Source organism: Salmo salar, chromosome ssa01, assembly GCF_905237065.1.
Source record: "Salmo salar chromosome ssa01, Ssal_v3.1, whole genome shotgun sequence".
Lineage (NCBI taxonomy): Eukaryota > Metazoa > Chordata > Actinopteri > Salmoniformes > Salmonidae > Salmo > Salmo salar.
The window spans coordinates 60423835-60443303 of record NC_059442.1 but is presented as its reverse complement, the minus strand read 5'-3'; the positions used below and the strand labels follow the sequence as shown (position 1 = coordinate 60443303).

Sequence of the window (19469 nt, the reverse complement as noted above, 5' to 3'; positions counted from 1 at the left end):
TGTCAGATAGTGCATATGAATATCGCACTGAGGAACGAGTGACATGACGGAAGACAATGGTCGTGGGCTTAATACAAAAAGAGATGAGTCATTTATCATTCATATAGTGAAACAAAGGATGTCAGAATTCCCCACTGAGCCCTTGGGGGGGGGGGGGGGGGGGTTTAAGGCATGGTGTGCTTGCGCCTCCATTTACTTTTTCAGCCTATAGTTACGGAGTGGCTGTCAGTCAATACTAATACATTCTCCCATCATTTCCTCTCAAATGTCCTGACATGCACAAGAGAGAATGTAGAGGAATAAGAAAAGAAAAAAGATTTTCAAAGTCAAACACCAGGTGCATACTGATCACTTCGGTGGTCCAATTGTCTAGTTGAGTCTCCTTGAAACTTAGTTTCAATATTGTACTCTTTCAGCTCCCTACCAACTCTCCCTACCTTCTCCATCTCAATTCAAACCAAACTTCACGAACTGAACAGAAGGTCATTAAAATAACCAAATATGAGAAACAGTTACCAAAACAACAATGAAAAATAAATAAATGGAATTCAAAACTGTGTGTTAGTGAATCTGGAGAGTTCAAGACGTGGTGGAGCAGTCTCTGCCATCAGCTATTCTCTGTTATGTTCTAGGGGAGGTGTGTTCAACTCTTTCCTCTACGAGGTCCAGAGCCTGCTGGCTTTCTCTTCTACCTGATAAACAATTGCACATACCTGTGTCCCAGGTCTAAATCAGTCCCTAATTAGAGGGGAACAATAAAAAGAGTTGAAAAAGGTCCAGAGTTGAGTTTGAGGGATCTAGGGACTGAGAGAAGCCCTGCATGCAGTGTGAAGCAGAGGTGGGGGTCTATAGGGAGACTTAATGTCTTCTAAGTTGATGGAAGCTACTTAAGGAAAGAAGAACTGGCAACAGTATTTCACTGGAAGCCCAAGCATCTCAATTTGAACATCTTATCAGTTTTCTCCCCTCCATCTCTCTCCCAGCTCTTTGTCTCCATCAGTCTTTCCCTCCTCTCTATCCTCCCTCCCATGATGCCTCCAGACAGTCCTCTTACCTGTGGGTACGCACCCCCTGACAAGGGGAACACAGTGGGCCGGGGGACGTGCTGCAGCGGGTGCCCCAGGTACTGGGGGGTGCAGACGGTGGGCAGGTGGGCCTGGATGGTAGTGTAGGGGTGCAGGCCCTGGGAGTGGGGGTGGGCCATGGCAGAGCCAGGCAGGGCGTGTGATTGGTAGATGGTGGAGCCTACAGAGATGACGGGCACCACAGCCGCTGCTGTCACAGAGGCAGTCACTGTGGCAACACCAGAGGACTCCATGTTGCCACTGTTGTCCGTTACACCGTGACCCGTCTCCGGGGGCCTTCTCCCAGCTCCACCGTTGGCCCTGCAGCGTCCCGGGCCCTCGCGCTGGGCCCCTGAGCCCCCTCCTACTGTCTGCTCATAGAGCCAGTACCACTGGTGGGCCACCTCAAACAGAACCTCAGGGTACACACCGCCCCCCTTGGCTGCCTCCTCTACAGCCATACAGGCTTTCTCTAGCATAACATTGTCCTGCAGGGAGAGAGGAGGGGAGGGGGTGACGAGAGAGGGAGAAGAAATGATGAGATTAGGAAAAAAAAGGAAAAAAAGTGCATTTTCAGGACAAAATGGATAAAAGGGTAAAAGAATAAAAAGATGCCCAGCCTACATGAGTAGTCCGATGTGTCTTCTGCAGAACTGAAGAGTACCGGACATGTACCTGTTCCTTGCACTGCACCAGGGCCCTCTGGATCTCATTGGGGTTGAGGGCGTGTGCATGGGGCAGGCAGCTCAGAGCCAGCTCGGCCGCAGCGCGAACCATGTTGGGGTCCCGCGCCCGTGATGCCCTGTCTGCCAGTGATGCCACCTCAGGAGGGGTGAGGTGCCCATCCCAGCACTCCACCAGGATGTTGAGGGCAGCACTGCCAATCTCCATGGCCTGGCCTGGCGGGGGAGAGGAGGAGACACTCATGTAAAGTGTGGTGGACCAGACCAAGCTTATAGCTAGCTACCTGTCTCTCATGGACTATTAAAAAAAAAAACATTTTTGGGATGAACTAGATTTTTTTATAAACCTCACCTGTGATCCAGGAGACGTGGGAGGAGTAGGTCCTGGATAGCCAGTTGGGCGAGACAAAGTTGTGCAGGCCCAGGGCGTACAGGCCGATCTCGAAGGCACAGAGGTGCAAGTTGCGGTGGGGACCCTGGTGGCCCCCGCTGGCTGAGGGCTGGGTGAAGATGGAGGTGGAGCTGTTGCCCCCGGCCTTGATCAGCACCGTCTTGGCCAGCTCAAAGTAGAAGTGAGCCGCCGCCTCCGATGGCTGGTTGGGCACATGGGGTGCATGGCACTCGGGACGACGCCCTTTATACCTAAGAGGGTGGCGGGAAGAGGAAATTCAGTGTATTAGCATATTTTCGTCAATACCTTAGTTGAGTTCTCCAATAATTAAAAAGCATCAACACGTGTATAGAATATGTAGGAGGAGTCACTCACCTGCTGGTGTCTGTGCTCTTTGCCCTAGCTCCGCCTCCGGCCCTGCGAGAGCCGCTGGATGAGGAGGAGCCCAGCGAATCAGAGGAAGAGCTGCTGATGCTGTCACTGTCCTGGCCCCTCCCCCAGGAGGCCGCAGCCCAGCCCCCTCTGAGTGGACGTCGGCTGAGGGTGGGGGAGCTGTCTGAGGTGGTCTCAGGAGCACTGCTGTCGATACTCGCCATGCCTGGGACAACAATATCAAAACCGCTAAACTTAAAACTTCTAGTCAGCCACATGTCAATACTACCTCTAGAAGCCATTCGTCATATGACATGGGCCTGGTCAAATGCAGTGCACACTATACAGTAGTATAGGCTGTTATTAGAGACACAGCCAGTGTCTTAATCTGAGGTTCAGTGTCATGGTTAGTTGGTTACCTGTGTGTTTCTTCTTCTGGCGGACAGGAGAGCCCCAGCAGCGCCCGCTGTATGCCCCCCGTCCTCCCAGCGCCAAGCGGCTGGGCACCGTGCCCTCGGGCTTGAATGGGACCGCCTCACTCGGCTGGTCACACGACGCAGGCTGGGTGCCATCTGCTGAGCCAATAAGTTAAATATTGAATACGTTTTTACATGCCTACAGTAGCAACAGTGAGGGTTGGATTCAAAGAATTCCTTCCATTTTCAACAAATCTGTTTTGTATAGGTAGGGTAACAGCATTTTCAGTGCAGGACAGGTACAGTACGACATAACCACCCTGTCTGCGTCTCACCTTGTTCTCTGGCCTCACTGACGCCCTCTCCGGGTGTGGCGTTGTTCTGCACCCCGCTGCCCGCCAGCTGTCCTGCTGCCCCACCAGCAGCCACCGCTTGCACAGAGGAGGACCCAGCTGCAGCCGTGGCGTTGGGGGCGTGTTTGGACACCCCTCCGGTGGCACCTCCGTGTCCGTGAGCATTGTGGGCAGCGTGCTTGGACGGGCTCCTTTGGCTGCTGGCAGCTGGCTTGCTGGAGTAGAAGGAGCTCAGGGTTTGGGGCTTGTGGGTCTGGCTCTCTCTGTCCAGCAGCTTGTCCAGGATCTAAGAGGTCACAGAGGGAGAGTCATCACAATCCTTATTTGTTAAGTAGTTCATTCTACTAGCTACAGTGCGGAAACCAAGGGCTACCTTTTTCAGCTTGCTCTGGTCATCCTTGTATGTGATCATAAGAGCCAGAGCCAAGTCTCCTTTCTCTCTCCTGGTCCCCTCACACAGCAGAGGGTGCTCTGCCTCGCTCACTGTGGTCTTCATACCTACAGCGGAAAAAGGGGAGGCAGAAATATGAACAGACGGCAGCAAACGAGTTCAGCAGTTTCAAGGCCAAACTGGTACCTGGACGTTTTCCTATTTAAGTATCACTAACCTCAACACTGAGCCATTAAATGTGGTGCCTACCACTTCCTGAAGGTGTAAATATAAAAACCTTGTGGTCGATCTTACCCAGTGCTGCGACAGCAGCCTCAAAGCCCAGCTCCTCGTCTCCAGGCATGTCATTGTTCCGGTTCCGGCTGGGAGGACGGGAACCTGTGGGGGAGACAACTGTACAAACAAAATAATGGAGGGGGAGGGGTGAAATATAAATTACTGGAAGTCTCACTAGTGTGATGACAGCATGACATGTAATTCAGATCAATTAGCAAGTAAAAGTTCTACATCTGTTTGCATATATACTGTTTGTTGTATGTATTGTGTGAGTTCAAACAGAGAACATTTTACATGTATAGCGAGAGTCACCTGGGGTACACAGCACATCAAATATGAAGCTGGCCAGCATGAGGGGCAGGACAGGCCTGTAGTCACAGAAGTTCCCGTCTCGGAGCTGCTCGGCCCTGTCCCGTATGGACGTCATCTCCACCAGGCCCAGAGGGATCTTCTTCAGCAGAGCCACCACCTCTGACTCCTGGTAGGCCAGCTTGACCTCCAGGGCCTTGGTGGAGGCTGGGGGCCTCTGCAGCTCCAGGGAGAACATGCCCGTGCTGAAGGCCAGGTTGTGGAGCTCCAGCCTCTCGCTCAGCACCGTCAGCAGGAAGGAGGTCTTTACCAGGGTGTTGGTGGCCACCTGGGTCTGCCTGCTGGTGGACACCTTGCTCTTCTTACCCTTCGTCTGGGGCTGCTCCACCTTCAGGTCTGGAGGGTTGGCCAGCAGGTCTCCAGCCAGCTCCACTGCCAGTCTGCAGGCCTCGTTGCTGTAGCCATGGGCGTGGAGGGCCTCTGCACATGCAAACAGCACCTCCATCTGGCCCTCCTGCTCCAGTGGCTTGATCCCAGCAAAGATGTCTGGTTCCTCCTCATGGTTGTTCTCTGGCACTCTCTCTGCCCCCTCCTCAGAGGCTGCATTTAGGTAGTAGGCCCGGTAGTCATCCTCTCCAACAGGGTCTCCCCCTGCCCCTGCCGCTGGGCTCTGATTGGGCAGAGCTACGGCTCCAGCGCCAGTTTCTCGGCGCCCACCACGCGGTGGCTTGGCGGCAGCAGCAGTCACGGTAACAACAGCGACCGAGGTGGAGAGCCGAGCGTCTCCAGCGGGGGTCGCCTCCTTATTTCCATTCACCTCCATCTCTGCCTCCACTTCCACCTCCTTCTCCAAGGCAACAGCCGCTTCCATGACGACAGTGGCGTTCTCCTTGAGGGGGAAGGCGGCCTGTGACTCAGTGGCAGCCAGGATGGCAGCAAGAGTGACACGTTTGCCTTCAAAGGAGCGCTCCTTGGGCATGTTTCCGGCCCCTTTCCCTCCCCCACTGTATTTGTGTGGCTCTCTGAGTAGCGGGCTTGGTGAGGGCAGCATCTCGGGCGGCGGGGGTGTGAAGTCAAAGGTGTTACTGGCCTCAGCGCCCAGCGCCAGACTGGAGCCGTCATCCAAGCTCAGCTCGGCCATGTCAGGCTCCAGGGAGCTGTCCTCACTGCTGGTGCGGCGCTTCGCTGCTTGGTGTTTTCCCCCTACCCCTCCTGATCCCCCTCCTGATGACCTCCCCCCCTGGGCCAGCTTAGTCTTACCCCCAATGGACGAGGAGGAACCTGCGCCTTTGTACATCCCCTTACTACTGCCCTCCTCTAGAGAGAGAGAGACACTGCCCCCTAGCCGCACTAGGACCCCTCCTCCGCCCCCGGCCGACAACCCCTTCCTCTTGCTCACAATGGTCTCTTTGGGCCTGACGGCCACTTCTTGTTGGGGACTTCTGCCCTTGTAGTCTCCCCCACCTCCCTCAGAGCTGCCAGATCTCCCCCCTCCTCCTCCAAGTTCAGAGGTGTCTCCAGCCAGGCCAGCCTTGGCCCCTCTCTGCTGCTGCACTGCCCTGGCCCAGCAGAAGGAGGCGCTCTTCTTGTCAGCACTGCAGTAGGTGATGCCTGGCAGTGGGTAGGCCACCTCCCAGTTGAAGTAGCAGGACTCCACGGCTGGCTTGAAGCCCTGGAACAGTTTGTCCAGGGACTTGCGATGTTGCCCTCGCTTCACAATCTCAATCACTTTCAGATGCCACTGCTTGAGCTGGGAGGCCAGCTCCAAACGCCTATAGGATGGTGCAAAAATAAACATTGTTATAGTCAGTCCAGGAAACAAGAGCCACAGAGCAGATACTATAGTAACAAACAAGCAGACAAAGGCACACACACAATTCATATAATTGCCAATGTATTGCCACACACACACACACACACACACACACACACACACACACACACATCAATCTAACTGGAAGAAGTGCACAGACACAAAAAGGCTTTCTGCAGAGAAATTTGACAGTCATTCCACATTTTTCTTTGTCAGTGTGTAGAGCGAGAGCACATAACACATTTAAAGCCAAGCAGCAAATCGGCTCTGTGCCTTGAGAATTGGACATGACACAGTGAATTAGGAAGATGCCCTCATCTATAATACACTCAATGTTCCAAACACTGACTGCTCTAATCAGATTAAATTCACAGAGCCTCAAAAGGAGTGTCAATCAACCCAACACAAACAGATTCAGACCTGGGAACGCTTGTGAAAGTGAGAAGTGAAATGAAGGTAAGAGACAGGAGGAGGGCTGTGCTGTCAACACACTCTTCTAGTGGATGTAGGAAACCAAGGCTAAGCGTTAAACAGGCAGAAAGGAAAGTGACCTCACCTCTGAGGGCTCATGGTAGGGTCTAGCACAGCCAGCCTCCACAGAACCACCATGTCATCACACATGCTGGCGCAGGCGTGGGCTGCCACCTCAGACTGCCCGTTACTGCGCCCCGTGTGCCCGCTGGCACTGCTGTGGGACGCCGACGTACGCACGCTGTACCACCAGCCAATAATCTGAGGAGAGAGGAGAGAAGTCACTGCTGTCCCATCATGAACTGAATTGATATTGAGTAACAGACAAACAAAAATGTACAATGTGGACCCAGAGGATATCACTTCAAAGTATTAATTAAAACGCTTGTTTCCAAAGTGGTCCTCGATGGTAAAAACAGTAACACAATGACTAAAAGGCAAGACCAAATTATAAACAACCATAATTACATTAAGTTATTGACATCCTAAAAAGTGGCACTCTTCACTTCCCCCTAACCTTAAAAATCAACAATTAAAGCAATCCATTAAATTGCACATCATACTGATCCTTCAAATAAATACACCTGACCAACAGTAGGGGGCACCAGGGGCAGTGGAGTGGTGTCTTACTTAGACAGCCTTGTCCAAATGAAAACCTTTGCCTGCTTTTTACAGCAATTTCTACTTTTATTTGCTTGATCTCCAAAGGAAGGGTATTCCATAGACAAATGCCTATATAGAAAAGCATGCTCACCGCTGTACTGCTTAATCTTGGGATTTTACGAGACATAACACTAGTTCTGGTATTGCAACTGTGTTGGTTATAGACCATATCAGTGTGGTTTTTCATATAACCTGGGGCACGATCATTTAAGCAACAAGCCCACCACCAGGAACTCCTGTATCCCTATGTGGGTCCTAGGGGGGACATTCAGCATATACATGGGGCGGCAGCATAGCCTAGCGGTTAGAGCGTTGGACTAGTAACCGAAAGGTTGCAAGATCGAATCCCCGAGCAGACAAAGTACAAATCTGTCGTTCTGCCCCTGTTCCTAGGCCGTCATTGAAAATAAGAATTTGTTCTAAATTGACTTTCCTAGTTAAATAAAGGTAAAAAATAAATGATAACATTATGCGGGTCATTCAGCATATACATGATAACATTATGTGGGTTCTAGGGGGGACATTCAGCACATACATGATAACATTACATAATGATAACATTATGTGGGTTCTAGGGGGGGTCATTCAGAATATACACGATAACATTATGTGGGTTCTAGGGGGGACATTCAGCATATACATGATAACATTATGTGGGTTCTAGGGGGGACATTCAGCATATACATGATAACATTATGTGGGTTCTAGGGGGGACATTCAGCATATACATGATAACATTATGTGGGTTCTAGGGGGGACATTCAGCATATACATGATAACATTATGTGGGTTCTAGGGGGGGGGTCATTCAGCATATACATGATAACATTATGTGGGTTCTAGGGGGGACATTCAGCATATACATGATAACATTATGTGGGTTCTAGGGGGGGGTCATTCAGCACATACATGATAACATTATGTGGGTTCTAGGGGGGTCATTCAGCACATACATGATAACATTATTTTGCATGACCTGCATTCTCCTGCATTCTTTTTTTCAGCTTTTCTGATAGCCCACTTTAACAAGCAGAGCAGGCGTAATCAACATGACACTGAATCAAGGTTGAGACGAGCAGTTTCTTAAAATTGATGTTAAAACATCTAGTGTTACAATAAACATTTGTTTGCCATTTTATATATTTTTTTGTTGCAGCAATCAGGTCTCCAGAAAGGGATTGGTCTAGGGACACACCAAGATAAGTTACACTTCTTTTAGATTCCATCTCCTTGCCTGCACAGTTTACCTTTAGCTTGTCAGCCCTAAGCAATCTACGTTTTGTTCCAAACAAAATCGATTCAGTTTTTCCCAAATGTAGCGACACTTTGCTGTCAGTCAACCAATCTCTAACAAACTGCATTTTCTTACTCTGTCTCCTCTATGTAAACTACAAGCATTTCGCTACACTCGCAATAACATCTGCTAACCATGTCTATGTGACAAATAAAATTAGATTTTTATTATATCCACTCCTGATACCAGTATGGCTGAATCATCAGCATAAAGCAGGAGTTTACACTTTACTGTATCTGGCATATCATTAACGTATATAAGAGGCCCTAAAATTAATCCCTGCGGTTACCCACAGGATCTCTCTTTGGCCTCTGACAGATCACCACCAACATTACAGTCGTGGCCAAAAGTTCTGAGAATGGAAATTAATATTTGTGTCAAAGTTTGCTGCTTCAGTGTCTTTAGATATATTTTTGTCAGATGTTACTATGGAAAACTGAAGTATAATTACAAGCATTTCATAAGTGTCAAATGCTTTTATTGACAATTACATGAAGTTAATGCAAAGAGTCAATATTTGCAGTGTTGACCCTTCTTTTTCAAGACCTCTGCAATCCGCCCTGGCATGCTGTCAATTAACTTCTAGGCCACATCCTGACTGATGGCAGCCCATTCTTGCATAATCAATGCTTGGAGTTTGTCAGAATTTGTGGGTTTTTGTTTGTCCACCCGCCTCTTGAGGATTGACCACAAGTTCTCAATGGGATTAAGGTCTGGGGAGTTTCCTGGCCATGGACCCAAAATATCGATGTTTTGTTCCCCAAACCACTTAGTTATCACTTTTGCCTTATGGCAAGGTGCTCCATCATGCTGGAAAAGGCATTGTTCGTCACCAAACTGTTCCTGGATGGTTGGGAGAAGTTGCTCTCGGAGGATGTGTTGGTACCATTCTTTATTCATGGCTGTGTTCCTAGGCAAAATTGTGAGTGAGCCCACTCCCTTGGCTGAGAAGCAACCCCACACATGAATGGTCTCAGGATGCTTTACTGTTGGCATGACACAGGACTGATGGTAGCGCTCACCTTGTCTTCTCCGGACAAGCTTTTTTCCGGATGCCCCAAACAATCGGAAAGGGGATTCATCAGAGAAAATGTCTTTACCCCAGTCCTCAGCAGTCCAATCCCTGTACCTTTTGCAGAATATCAGTCTGTCCCTGATGTTTTTCTTGGAGAGAAGTGGCTTCTTTGCTGCCCTTCTTGACACCAGGCCATCCTCCAGAAGTCTTCGCCTCACTGTGCGTGCAGATGCACTCACACCTACCTGCTGCCATTCCTGAGCAAGCTCTGTACTGGTGGTGCCCCGATCCCGCAGCTGAATCAACTTTAGGAGACGGTCCTGGCGCTTGCTGGACTTTCTTGGGCGCCCTGAAGCCTTCTTCACAACAATTGAACCGCTCTCCTTGAAGTTCTTGATGATCCGATAAATGGTTGATTTAGGTGCAATCTTACTGGCAGCAATATCCTTGCCTGTGAAGCCCTTTTTGTGCAAAGCAATGATGACGGCACGTGTTTCCTTGCAGGTAACCATGATTGACAGAGGAAGAACAATGATTCCAAGCACCACCCTCCTTTTGAAGCTTCCAGTCTGTTATTCTAACTCAATCAGCATGACAGAGTGATCTCCAGCCTTATCCTCGTCAACACTCACACCTGTGTTCACGAGAGAATCACTGACATGATGTCAGCTGGTCCTTTTGTGGCAGGGCTGAAATGCAGTGGAAATGTTTGTGGGGGATTCAGTTAATTTGCATGGCAAAGGGGGACTTTGCAATTAATCTGATCACTCTTCATAACATTCTGGAGTATATGCAAAGCGCCATCATACAAACTGAGGCAGCAGACTTTGTGAAAATTAATATTTGTGTCATTCTCAACTTTTGGCCACGACTGTACATACTTGTGTTCTGTTGGTCAGATAAGACCTAAACCAATTCACTGCTATATCATTAAGAGCCAATCATTTCAGTTTCATCAGGAGAATATCATGGTCCACAGTGTCAAAAGCTTCCTGCAAGTCTAACATACCTGTATAGTTCCCTTTCTCACTTTCCTGCTTAATGTGGTCAAAAAGGTGGATAAGGCAAGTATCAGTGGAATGAGGTGTTCTAAAGCCAGACTGGAGTTCATAAAGACGTTTGTGCTCGAGAAGGTATCCCTCAAGTTGATTAAAAACTAATCTCTCAACAACTTTGGATAAGGTGCTGAGGATCGACACAAGCCTGTAGTTTCCTACATTTATTTTACTGCTCTTCTTGTGGAGTGGAACCACCCGGGCTGTTTTGAGATCCTTGGGAAATGTTTACAATATGCGTTGTCGTTTTAGCAGTGACACAAGCACTATCCTTTATGAATCTTGCAGGAAGGTTATCTAGCCCAGTTGCTTTGTTTGTGCTCATTAAGCATAGTTGATTGGAAACGTTGTCCTCTGTTACCATGCACAGCACAAACAAAAAATGTGTGATACCTTTGCTATGGTAAAAGTTGTTAATGAAAGACTGGCCATAGTGTCCAGAGCAGGTAGGTAACTTCTTAACCAAAGATGAGGATATAGTGGTAAAAAAAATTTATAATTTAGAATAATTTGCAACCTTTTCCTGGTCATAACATAAAACATCATCAATATCTAGGCCAATACTACAGCATTTTGCCTTATGGGGAGTTTGAGCCAATGTCCTTTAACATTTCCACAGTTTACGAGGCTGATGTAAGTTGTCATTAACAGGGTCTATGTAATGTTGTGATTTGGCCTTATCCATTTTGTATCTTGCCTGGTTTCTACAGTTAATATAACCATAATAATCTGGTTGTAGATTTGTCCGTCTGAATCTGACCAGGTAGCGATCCCTTTTCCTTATGAGGTCTAAGATGTCGGAAGTGATCCATTTCCCTGATTCAAATTTGTTTAAAATCGGAACCAGAGAGTCAGACAGAAACAGATCTTTAAAAAGATACCAAGCTTGATCGACATCACAGTTTAGTACACGAGACCAATCCAAAATATATGTACATATATTTATAATGTACATATTCTTATTCATTCCTTTACACTTGTGTGTATAAGGTAGTTGTTGGGGAATTACTAGATTACTTGTTAGATATTACTGCATGGTCGGAACTAGAAGCACAAGCATTTCGCTACTCTCGCATTAACATCTGCTAACCATGTGTATGTGACGAATAAAATTTGATTTGAAATTCCAAGTACTTCTACAAAACGTTCCTTTGAGTATTGTTTCATAGACAGTACCTTCATGTATTTATTACCTGGCTCAAGTAGCATTTTGGATTTCTTACGAGTACAGTAGGTTACCGTAAAACCAATATTTAAGACTCCTGACTGACAGACATTCTCTTGGTCTGATACAATAATCAAATCCAAAGTTGATTTACTGTCAATACACACCTGGGTTGGCTCAACAATCAGTTGATTAAAGTTATACACGGCATATACTAGTGTACTTTTCTTGGGTGATAACTGCACAAGCAGGATACATTCCCTATCGGCCAATACATTGTGATCACAGCAATTGGATTCAAGAAAATCATAGAAATTATTCTGCTTAGGAGGCCAATAGCACAGACCAACAAGTATAGGATGACATTAAGGAAGAAGTATATCTATCCATGCAACCTCAAGACCATCCGTTTACAGATCTGAATGAGGGTTAAAATGCACATCATTCCTAGTAAAAACACACGCCGCCACCGTGTCGGTCAATTCTATGAATGCTATAACCCGGCAGCTCAACCTCATGGTCCTCAACTGACCCGACGAGCCATGTCTCAGTCACTGACCCGTCGAGCCATGTCTCAGTCACAGCAACTACTGCAGCCCGTGCGTTAGAAGCGAGGAGTTTTAATTCCTCTAATTTCGGCAGCAGTCTCTGTGCGTTCACAGGGATAAAGTGAAGCCCTCTCCGATTGAAACAGTCAAACATGTCATTTTCTGTGCCCACTGCTGTATATAATTAAGCAGTAAGTCCTGAGGGGGTGTGGTATATGGCCAATATACATCACAAACCCCAAAGGAGCCTTATTGCTATTATGAAGTGGTTACCAACATAATGAGAGCAGTAAAAATACATGTTTTTCCATACCCGTGGTATACGGTCTGATATACCACGGCTGTCGGCCAATCAGTACTCAGGGCTCGAACCACCCAGTTTATAAGTATGTATGTAACATGTGTCTACGTGTGTGTGTTACCTGTTCATAAGTGAGACACTGCTCAGTGAGGATCTCTAGTAGAGGTGCAGCGTTGCTGTCCCTCCTCTTGAACATCTCCCTGACGATAGACAGGAGGTTCCAGATCCCCTCAGGCTCCCGCCCTCTCAGAGGTCTCAGCAGACAGGCCCACTCTGCCGCCGCCGGTGGCTCCGTGGATGACAGGTACATGGAGTTGACGTCACTGCACCGGGAGGGAAGACCCGCTACAAAGATTAGCAAGTATATTTCCACACACACATACTCTGTCCTCTTCTTAATATACCCCACTTTGATCATGCATGTCTCTGCTCTCTTACCTGAAGACCACAGGAGAGGGGCCACAGAACTTGTGCAGCGTCTTCTTGATGTTGTCACTGAGCGTGGACTCATCTAGATACCAGGTGCTCTGGTCAGAGGCCGAGGGGCCAGCAGTGGGGTCTGTACACAGAAGGCAGGGAGTAAACAGAAAGCCCAAGAAATACAATACAACAAATGTAAAGAACTGTTTTTTAGCTGATATTTGGGAAACATCCCATCTGAACCACTTTACAGCGTGCTCGAAGCACATAAGCATGCAAACGCCTTAAGTGCAAATGGTCAGAGATAGGGGTCTATCTAGAATTGAGGGTGTGGGAAGCAACCCCCATCTCATATTGGTGGTGGAAGTAGTGGGTTACACCCTATACAATTAATAAAAAGCCCTTTGACTTATTATCTCCAACCACATTATTAACCCATGTGAGATGAGTAGAGGCTGCCCCCTGCAGGAGGCAAACAGAAGCACAGCCAGCCAGGGCATACCTGGAGCCCCACACACTGTGTTGATGGCTGTGGACTGGGAGGACAGAAGCTCATCCAGGAGCCTCTGGGCTGTGGGCAAAATCTGAAGGCGAAAAATAACAGAAAAGCTTGAATGAGTATGATAGAATCTGCTTCCTGTTAAATGCTAACTTTTGAACACAAGGCTCTAATTACAGCTTAGAAATACAATTGGCCTTAGAGATGAGTAACATTACAGTGAGCAACTCTTCCCTACTGACTGCAATACATAAAGAGACAATGCAGCTACTGTGTGTTATTTATCTCAGTAACACAGACAAAGGGAGTATTGAGACTGGGCCGGTTACAGGCTGAGGTCAGCTCCCGCTACAAACCTAGCCACTGGGAGGTAAAACATACAACACTGTTCTTACACTCAACTAAAATCTATTTTTATGACCAACTTGGTGAACTTAAGTACATAAACCACATGATCTAATAGTTTTTGGAAAGCATAAAAAAGGGATTGAGAAATGTGTCTGGATTTCAACACAAGTGTTGCTAGTGCTAATACATACAATCTAGCCAACTAGTGTGGTTGGACAGTCTTACCTGTTGGGGAAGCTCGCTGATTAGGTACTGGGCAAACTTCTGCAGCTGGTCCCTCTGCAGCCGGGACAGGGACTCTGACACGGGGGCTCGCAGGCACACGGCAGACGCCTGGCAGACAAATACAGGGGTGACAGGCATTAGCGTACATTTAGGATCTCGCCTTGCTCCGTTTCCTGTTCATGCAGTGAGTTTAAACGCAGATCAAAGATAAACAGATAATTCAAATATAAACTGTAGGTGTGCAACAAACTTCAAATTCACGATCATTAACTGTTCAGTAACCATACTGTACTTACACATTGGTAATAAACAAGAAACATTGAGCTGCCATCTCCCTCTTCACAACCAGAACTCCCACACTATAGTAGGCTGGTGGCCCCTAGCCTAGAATACTTAGCTAGCTGAGACCATGAGGCTGTGGAGTGGTCTCTGCTGTGTGATGACTTTATTAAGACTGCTGCCTACTGCTTAGCTATACCTTCTGCTCAATCTGGAGCAGGGCAGAGATCCCCCTCATTTGCAAATGGGTGAATATGGCCCATGCATAATACATGGTGGAGAGATGGGCCAGGCCAGGGTTTGATGATTTAGGCTTATTCTATGGTTGGCTCTCCAGAAGGTCATTAAAGGGAATATGGAATGGGGAAGGGGGGGGGGTGTACAGAACGAGACACCACCACCACAGAAAGAGGGGGGGGGGTAGCTGCTGCTACTGTGTGGTGAATGGAAGTGGAAACCCTCGGAATTCCTGGACCAGGATGGAGACCAGAAAAAGGAACAGGGGGGATATAATGATGGGCTAAGTGTGGACTAAGAGCCAGGGTAAATAGCAGGAATAGCGCGATGGGGAGGGACAGGGGCATGCTTGTGCTCTAATACTCTGCTAAAGAATATTTCATGCTCTTTAATAGGATTAGATCAGCATATATGCCCATTGCCCGCACACTCCTCCCTAACCCCCAAACTTTTAGAAGCAGTTACTCTACTTTTCGGTGAGGCGCTTCTATTAGAATGTTCTCGGACCAAAACATTTCATTAGATGATGCTTCTTCAGAGAGTGACGTTAGATGTAACAGTTCTTTAGGGGTGTTTGTGTAAGTTGCTTTACAAATTGAACAGTCAAGAGTTCTGGTCTGCAGTGTGTGTGTTCAGTATTTATCGCGTTGATTTTCTGGAGTGGTTTCGTAATGTGGAACTAATTGAGCACTGCCAAGTTGCACTGTGTGCGTGCCTGTGTGTGTGTGTGTTTGTGTGTACGCACGCACATGTGCCCTGGTGAGAGAAACAGGGAAGACTCAGACTGTGGGTTCAGTTGGTGTCTATGAAAATGCACCCTTTGATCATTTCCTGTTGAAACCACAGTGCCTTTAAAAAAAGGTCCAACTATATTCTGACACAGTGTGTGAACGTGCTCTCAGGAGACAGACTCAAGACACTGAATTTGAACAAATATTAAAAAACGGGTCATTAATAATGGACTAGTTCAAGTCCATCTACAACCAATGGCTCCCATTTTAACATAACCCCTCAAAAACCTGCACGAGTGTGCCTGTATTTCTCATAATACCTGGAGAAGCATTCATTTCAACACGTCTCATTATTTGACGTCCAATTCATGAGAGGGCAGTGGCAACTCGTGAGTCACAAATGACATCTGTTGCGTTCTGAAACAGATTTTGGAATAAGTGCCCCGCTTAGTATTTAGAGTGATGATATCGGTTTGGTCACGACAAAATGCCACCTCTCATGGCTACAGAGTGAGGGGACTGAATTCATGGAAATGGCTAAGCATAACATAAATAGCACAGCACACCTATCTGGGCCTGAAAGCTGCTCATTAATTTACAGTCAATCCACCCAATCAATACAATAATGGCTAATGAGGGTCCATGTGCGCCTGATAAAAGGTCACAAGAAAGCTAGTGTGTGTGCGCACGCCTGTCACAGAACAACTGACAGTATGAAGTGGGCGATAAGACGGGGATGGCTATGGGAGACGAGGCGCTCTCCTGGACTGATGATTACCGAGCGAGAGAGAGAGTTCTTTTCCAGAGGAAAATAAATATGAGGATTGAGAGTTCAAAGTTCATTTTATGATTCTGATCATGATGGCATAATCAGCTTGGCCAAGGGTTCATACGACCTCAGTACATCTGGACAGAACTTCAAAAGCCTGAACTGAGCCCACACACACACGTTCCTGCAAAAACGCACACACCCCATCAGACCCTGCGAGAACCACCTCGACTGTGATATCAGGAGAGTCGGGTGGGGTGTTTACCAACAAAACTGATGGGTGCGCAACTACGAGGTAAAAACAGACAGGGTTGGCTTACAGTCAAAAGATTCTTGATAACGCGTAAGTTATATTTCATCTGCAAATGTTCATTGAAAAAAGAAAGACATTTTCCCAATAAGCACTTGTTTGTCTTTAAAATAAATTGGTACAGTTGTTGGTTAGCTGGCTAGCTAACCCTAGGCATATTAGCATAGACGTGACAAGAGTCAAAACAAGACATGGTATTAAGAACAAATACAACTAGCTGAAACAAGTAATCTACAATTCACCGCACAGCAGCTTCTAGTCGTTGTTGCTAGATATCTATGACAACACGGCCTTTTAACTCAAGAGTTGCGCACAAATTATTGTTGGGACGTTGTCAACCCGTCTATAGGCTATGGCTTGTCTGTGCCAGGTTTGGGTAAAAGCTCCTGAATTTAAATGGATTTGACTATAGTCACAGTGCTACACTAACTCACTCACACATATACTGTCTATACTACAGCAAAAAGGTGTACAGTATAGGTGTATTCATGCGGTAATGCCTTGTGTGTGTACTCGAAACTCACGTTGTGGATCCTGAAGAGGCAGAGGGCCACCACGTGGGCGCACCACTTGGCACCGGCCCCGCAAGTGCAACTGCAGGAGGTGATGCGGCAGCGGTCAAACATGACAGCCACATTGTACGCCCCTTTTGATTGGCCAGCCTGGGGCGATACCACGGTGGCACTGAGGTGGAAACCTGTGTGTGTGAGAGAAAGAGAGAGAGAAAGCGCAAGAGAAAGAGGGACAGAGAGAAAGACAGAGGGGATAATATCAGCTCTGAAAGGTCAATCTGCTTGTCTGTGTCAGACAATAAGACTGGAGAAATGGAATGAGAAAGTGTTATTATGACGAAGTGGGCCAGGAAAACTTAGAGTGCTGGGGCTGACACTAATAGTGAGCGAGCCATTGGCCGACATTGTGCAGCAGTAAGGGCTGCCAGACAGGAAATGAAAGGCAGTTGTATTTCCATGCACACAGAGAGACTAGGAGATGTGAGAGAGAGGGGGGGAGGGAGAGAGATTAGGAAGGTTGGCCAAAAGCTTTTAGCCGCTGGACAGCAGCCAGCATTCTCCTGGTGAAGCCGAGCCGGCAAAGAGGAGGAGGAGAGGGAATGGGATTAGAGGAACAACTCAGCGTAACTATTCCAGATTCAACACAATAGGCCCCCTTCAGAGAGCGGAGCTCTGTTCCAGTCTTTCTGCTTCTCCCTGGCAGTCTAACGCCTCCTCCACCCCTAACCTACTTCCCTTTCCCTACTACTTCCACTGGGAGACATGGTTTCCATTACCTCACTATGAGCTCTAATGCTTTTCACCTAATACAGCACTGAATGACATACCCTGGGCTCGCAGGAAAACAACGAAGTACACTCAGAGCAGATAAAGCACTTGCTTTCAAAGATGGTTGTTAACTTTTTAAATCAGAACCCATGGGTCGTTATGGAAGTCTTTGAAAACGATACATGCCCCTCCGAGGTTTAATACAGTGGGAAAGGTTCGATTCGGCTTTCCCTTAACAAGCACTTTCTTTAACATAACTTCCAGTGGCAAGGAAAAGTATGTGAACCCTTTGGAATTACCTGGATTTCTGCATAAATTGGTCATCAAATTTGATCTGATCTTCAGTCACAACAATAGACAAACAGTAAGCTTAAACTAATAACACAAATTATTGTATTTTTCTTGTCTATATTGAATACATAATTTAAACATTCACAGTGTAGGTTGGAAAAAGTACGTGAACCTCCAGGTTAATGACTTTTCCAAAAGCTAATTGGAGTCAGGAGTCAGCTAACCTGGAGTCCAATCAATGAGACGAGATTGGAGATGTTGGTTAGAGCTGCCCTGCCCTATAAAAACACTCAACATTTGAGTTTGCTATTCACAAGAAGCATTGCCTGAACCATGCCTCGAAAAAAAAAAGAGATCTCAGAAGACCTAAGATTAAGAATTGTTGACTTGCATAAAGCTGGAAAGGGTTACAAAAGAATCTCTAAAAGCCTTGATGTTCATCAGTCCACGGTAAGACAAATTGTCTATAAATGGAGAAAGTTCAGCACTGTTGCTACTCTCCCTAGGAGTGGCTGTCCTGCAAAGATGACTGCAAGAGCACAGCGCATAATGCTCAATGAGGTTAAGAAGAATCCTAGAGTGTCAGCTAAAGACTTACAGAAATCTCTGGAACATGCTAACATCTCTGTTGACGAGTCTACGATACGTAAAACACTAAACAAGAATGGTGTTCATGGGAGGACACCACGGAAGAAGCCACTGCTGTCCAAAAAAAAAAACATTGCTGCAAGTCTGAAGTCTGCAAAAGAGCACCTGGATGTTCCACAGCGCTACTGGCAAAATATTCTGTGGACAGATGAAACTACAGTTGAGTTGTTTGGAAGGAACAACACTATGTGTGGAGAAAGAGTCCTGACCTCAACCCGATTGATATGCTGTGGCATGACCTCAAGAGAGCAGTTCACACCAGACATCGGAAGAACATTGCTGAACTGAAACAGTTTTGTAAAGAGGAATGGTCCAAAATTCCTCCTGACCGTTGTGCAGTTCTGATCCGCAACTACAGAAAACGTTTGGTTGAGGTTATTGCTGCCAAAGGAGGGTCAACCAGTTATTAAATCCAAGGGTTCACATACCTTTTCCCACCCTGTACTGTGAATGTTTACACAGTGTGTTCAAATAAAGACATGAAAACATATATTGTTTGTGTGTTATTAGTTTAAATCAGACTGTGCTTGTCTATCGTTGTGACCTAGATGAAGATCAGATCAAATGTTATGACCAATTTATGCAGAAATCCAGGTATTACCAAAGGGTTCACATACTTTTTCTTGCGACTGTATAAGCATAAACCACTGAGCCACTGTTGAGCAGCGCATAAGAGGGCATTTTACTGTAAGACTTTTTTATCCTAGCTGCCATCTCAGTGATGTTGAGAGGACTGGATTAATAACCCAATCATTAAGTAGTATGTCCACTGTGTTGGGGCAGGTTGCTTGGCTTGTGGTTAACCCTAGGTGACTATTGATGTGCCCCATGTAATAGCAGGTCTATGCACTA

At 46.9% G+C, this 19469-nt stretch overlaps 1 protein-coding gene across 12 annotated transcripts in view; it reads right to left on the bottom strand.

The window, feature by feature from the left end:
* The window catches only part of LOC106606791 (zinc finger SWIM domain-containing protein 8), a 47670-nt gene that overhangs the window by 10179 nt on the left and 18022 nt on the right, over positions 1–19469 (bottom strand). For 5 of the 12 annotated variants that reach the window (XM_014203150.2, XM_014203178.2, XM_014203168.2 and 2 more), the window contains 15 exons: positions 16923–17095; positions 14073–14180; positions 13503–13584; positions 13019–13139; positions 12702–12903; positions 6625–6800; positions 4259–6027; positions 3965–4072; positions 3653–3777; positions 3262–3565; positions 2930–3085; positions 2514–2736; positions 2100–2389; positions 1689–1963; positions 1055–1552 (listed from right to left, as the gene is read on the bottom strand). In XM_014203150.2, the coding sequence (XP_014058625.1) occupies positions 1055–1552; positions 1689–1963; positions 2100–2389; positions 2514–2736; positions 2930–3085; positions 3262–3565; positions 3653–3777; positions 3965–4072; positions 4259–6027; positions 6625–6800; positions 12702–12903; positions 13019–13139; positions 13503–13584; positions 14073–14180; positions 16923–17095 (4610 nt within the window). The remainder of the gene's footprint in view (positions 1–1054; positions 1553–1688; positions 1964–2099; positions 2390–2513; positions 2737–2929; positions 3086–3261; positions 3566–3652; positions 3778–3964; positions 4073–4258; positions 6028–6624; positions 6801–12701; positions 12904–13018; positions 13140–13502; positions 13585–14072; positions 14181–16922; positions 17096–19469) is intronic. The other 7 variants (XM_014203191.2, XM_014203202.2, XM_014203184.2 and 4 more) reach the window with 5 other exon arrangements.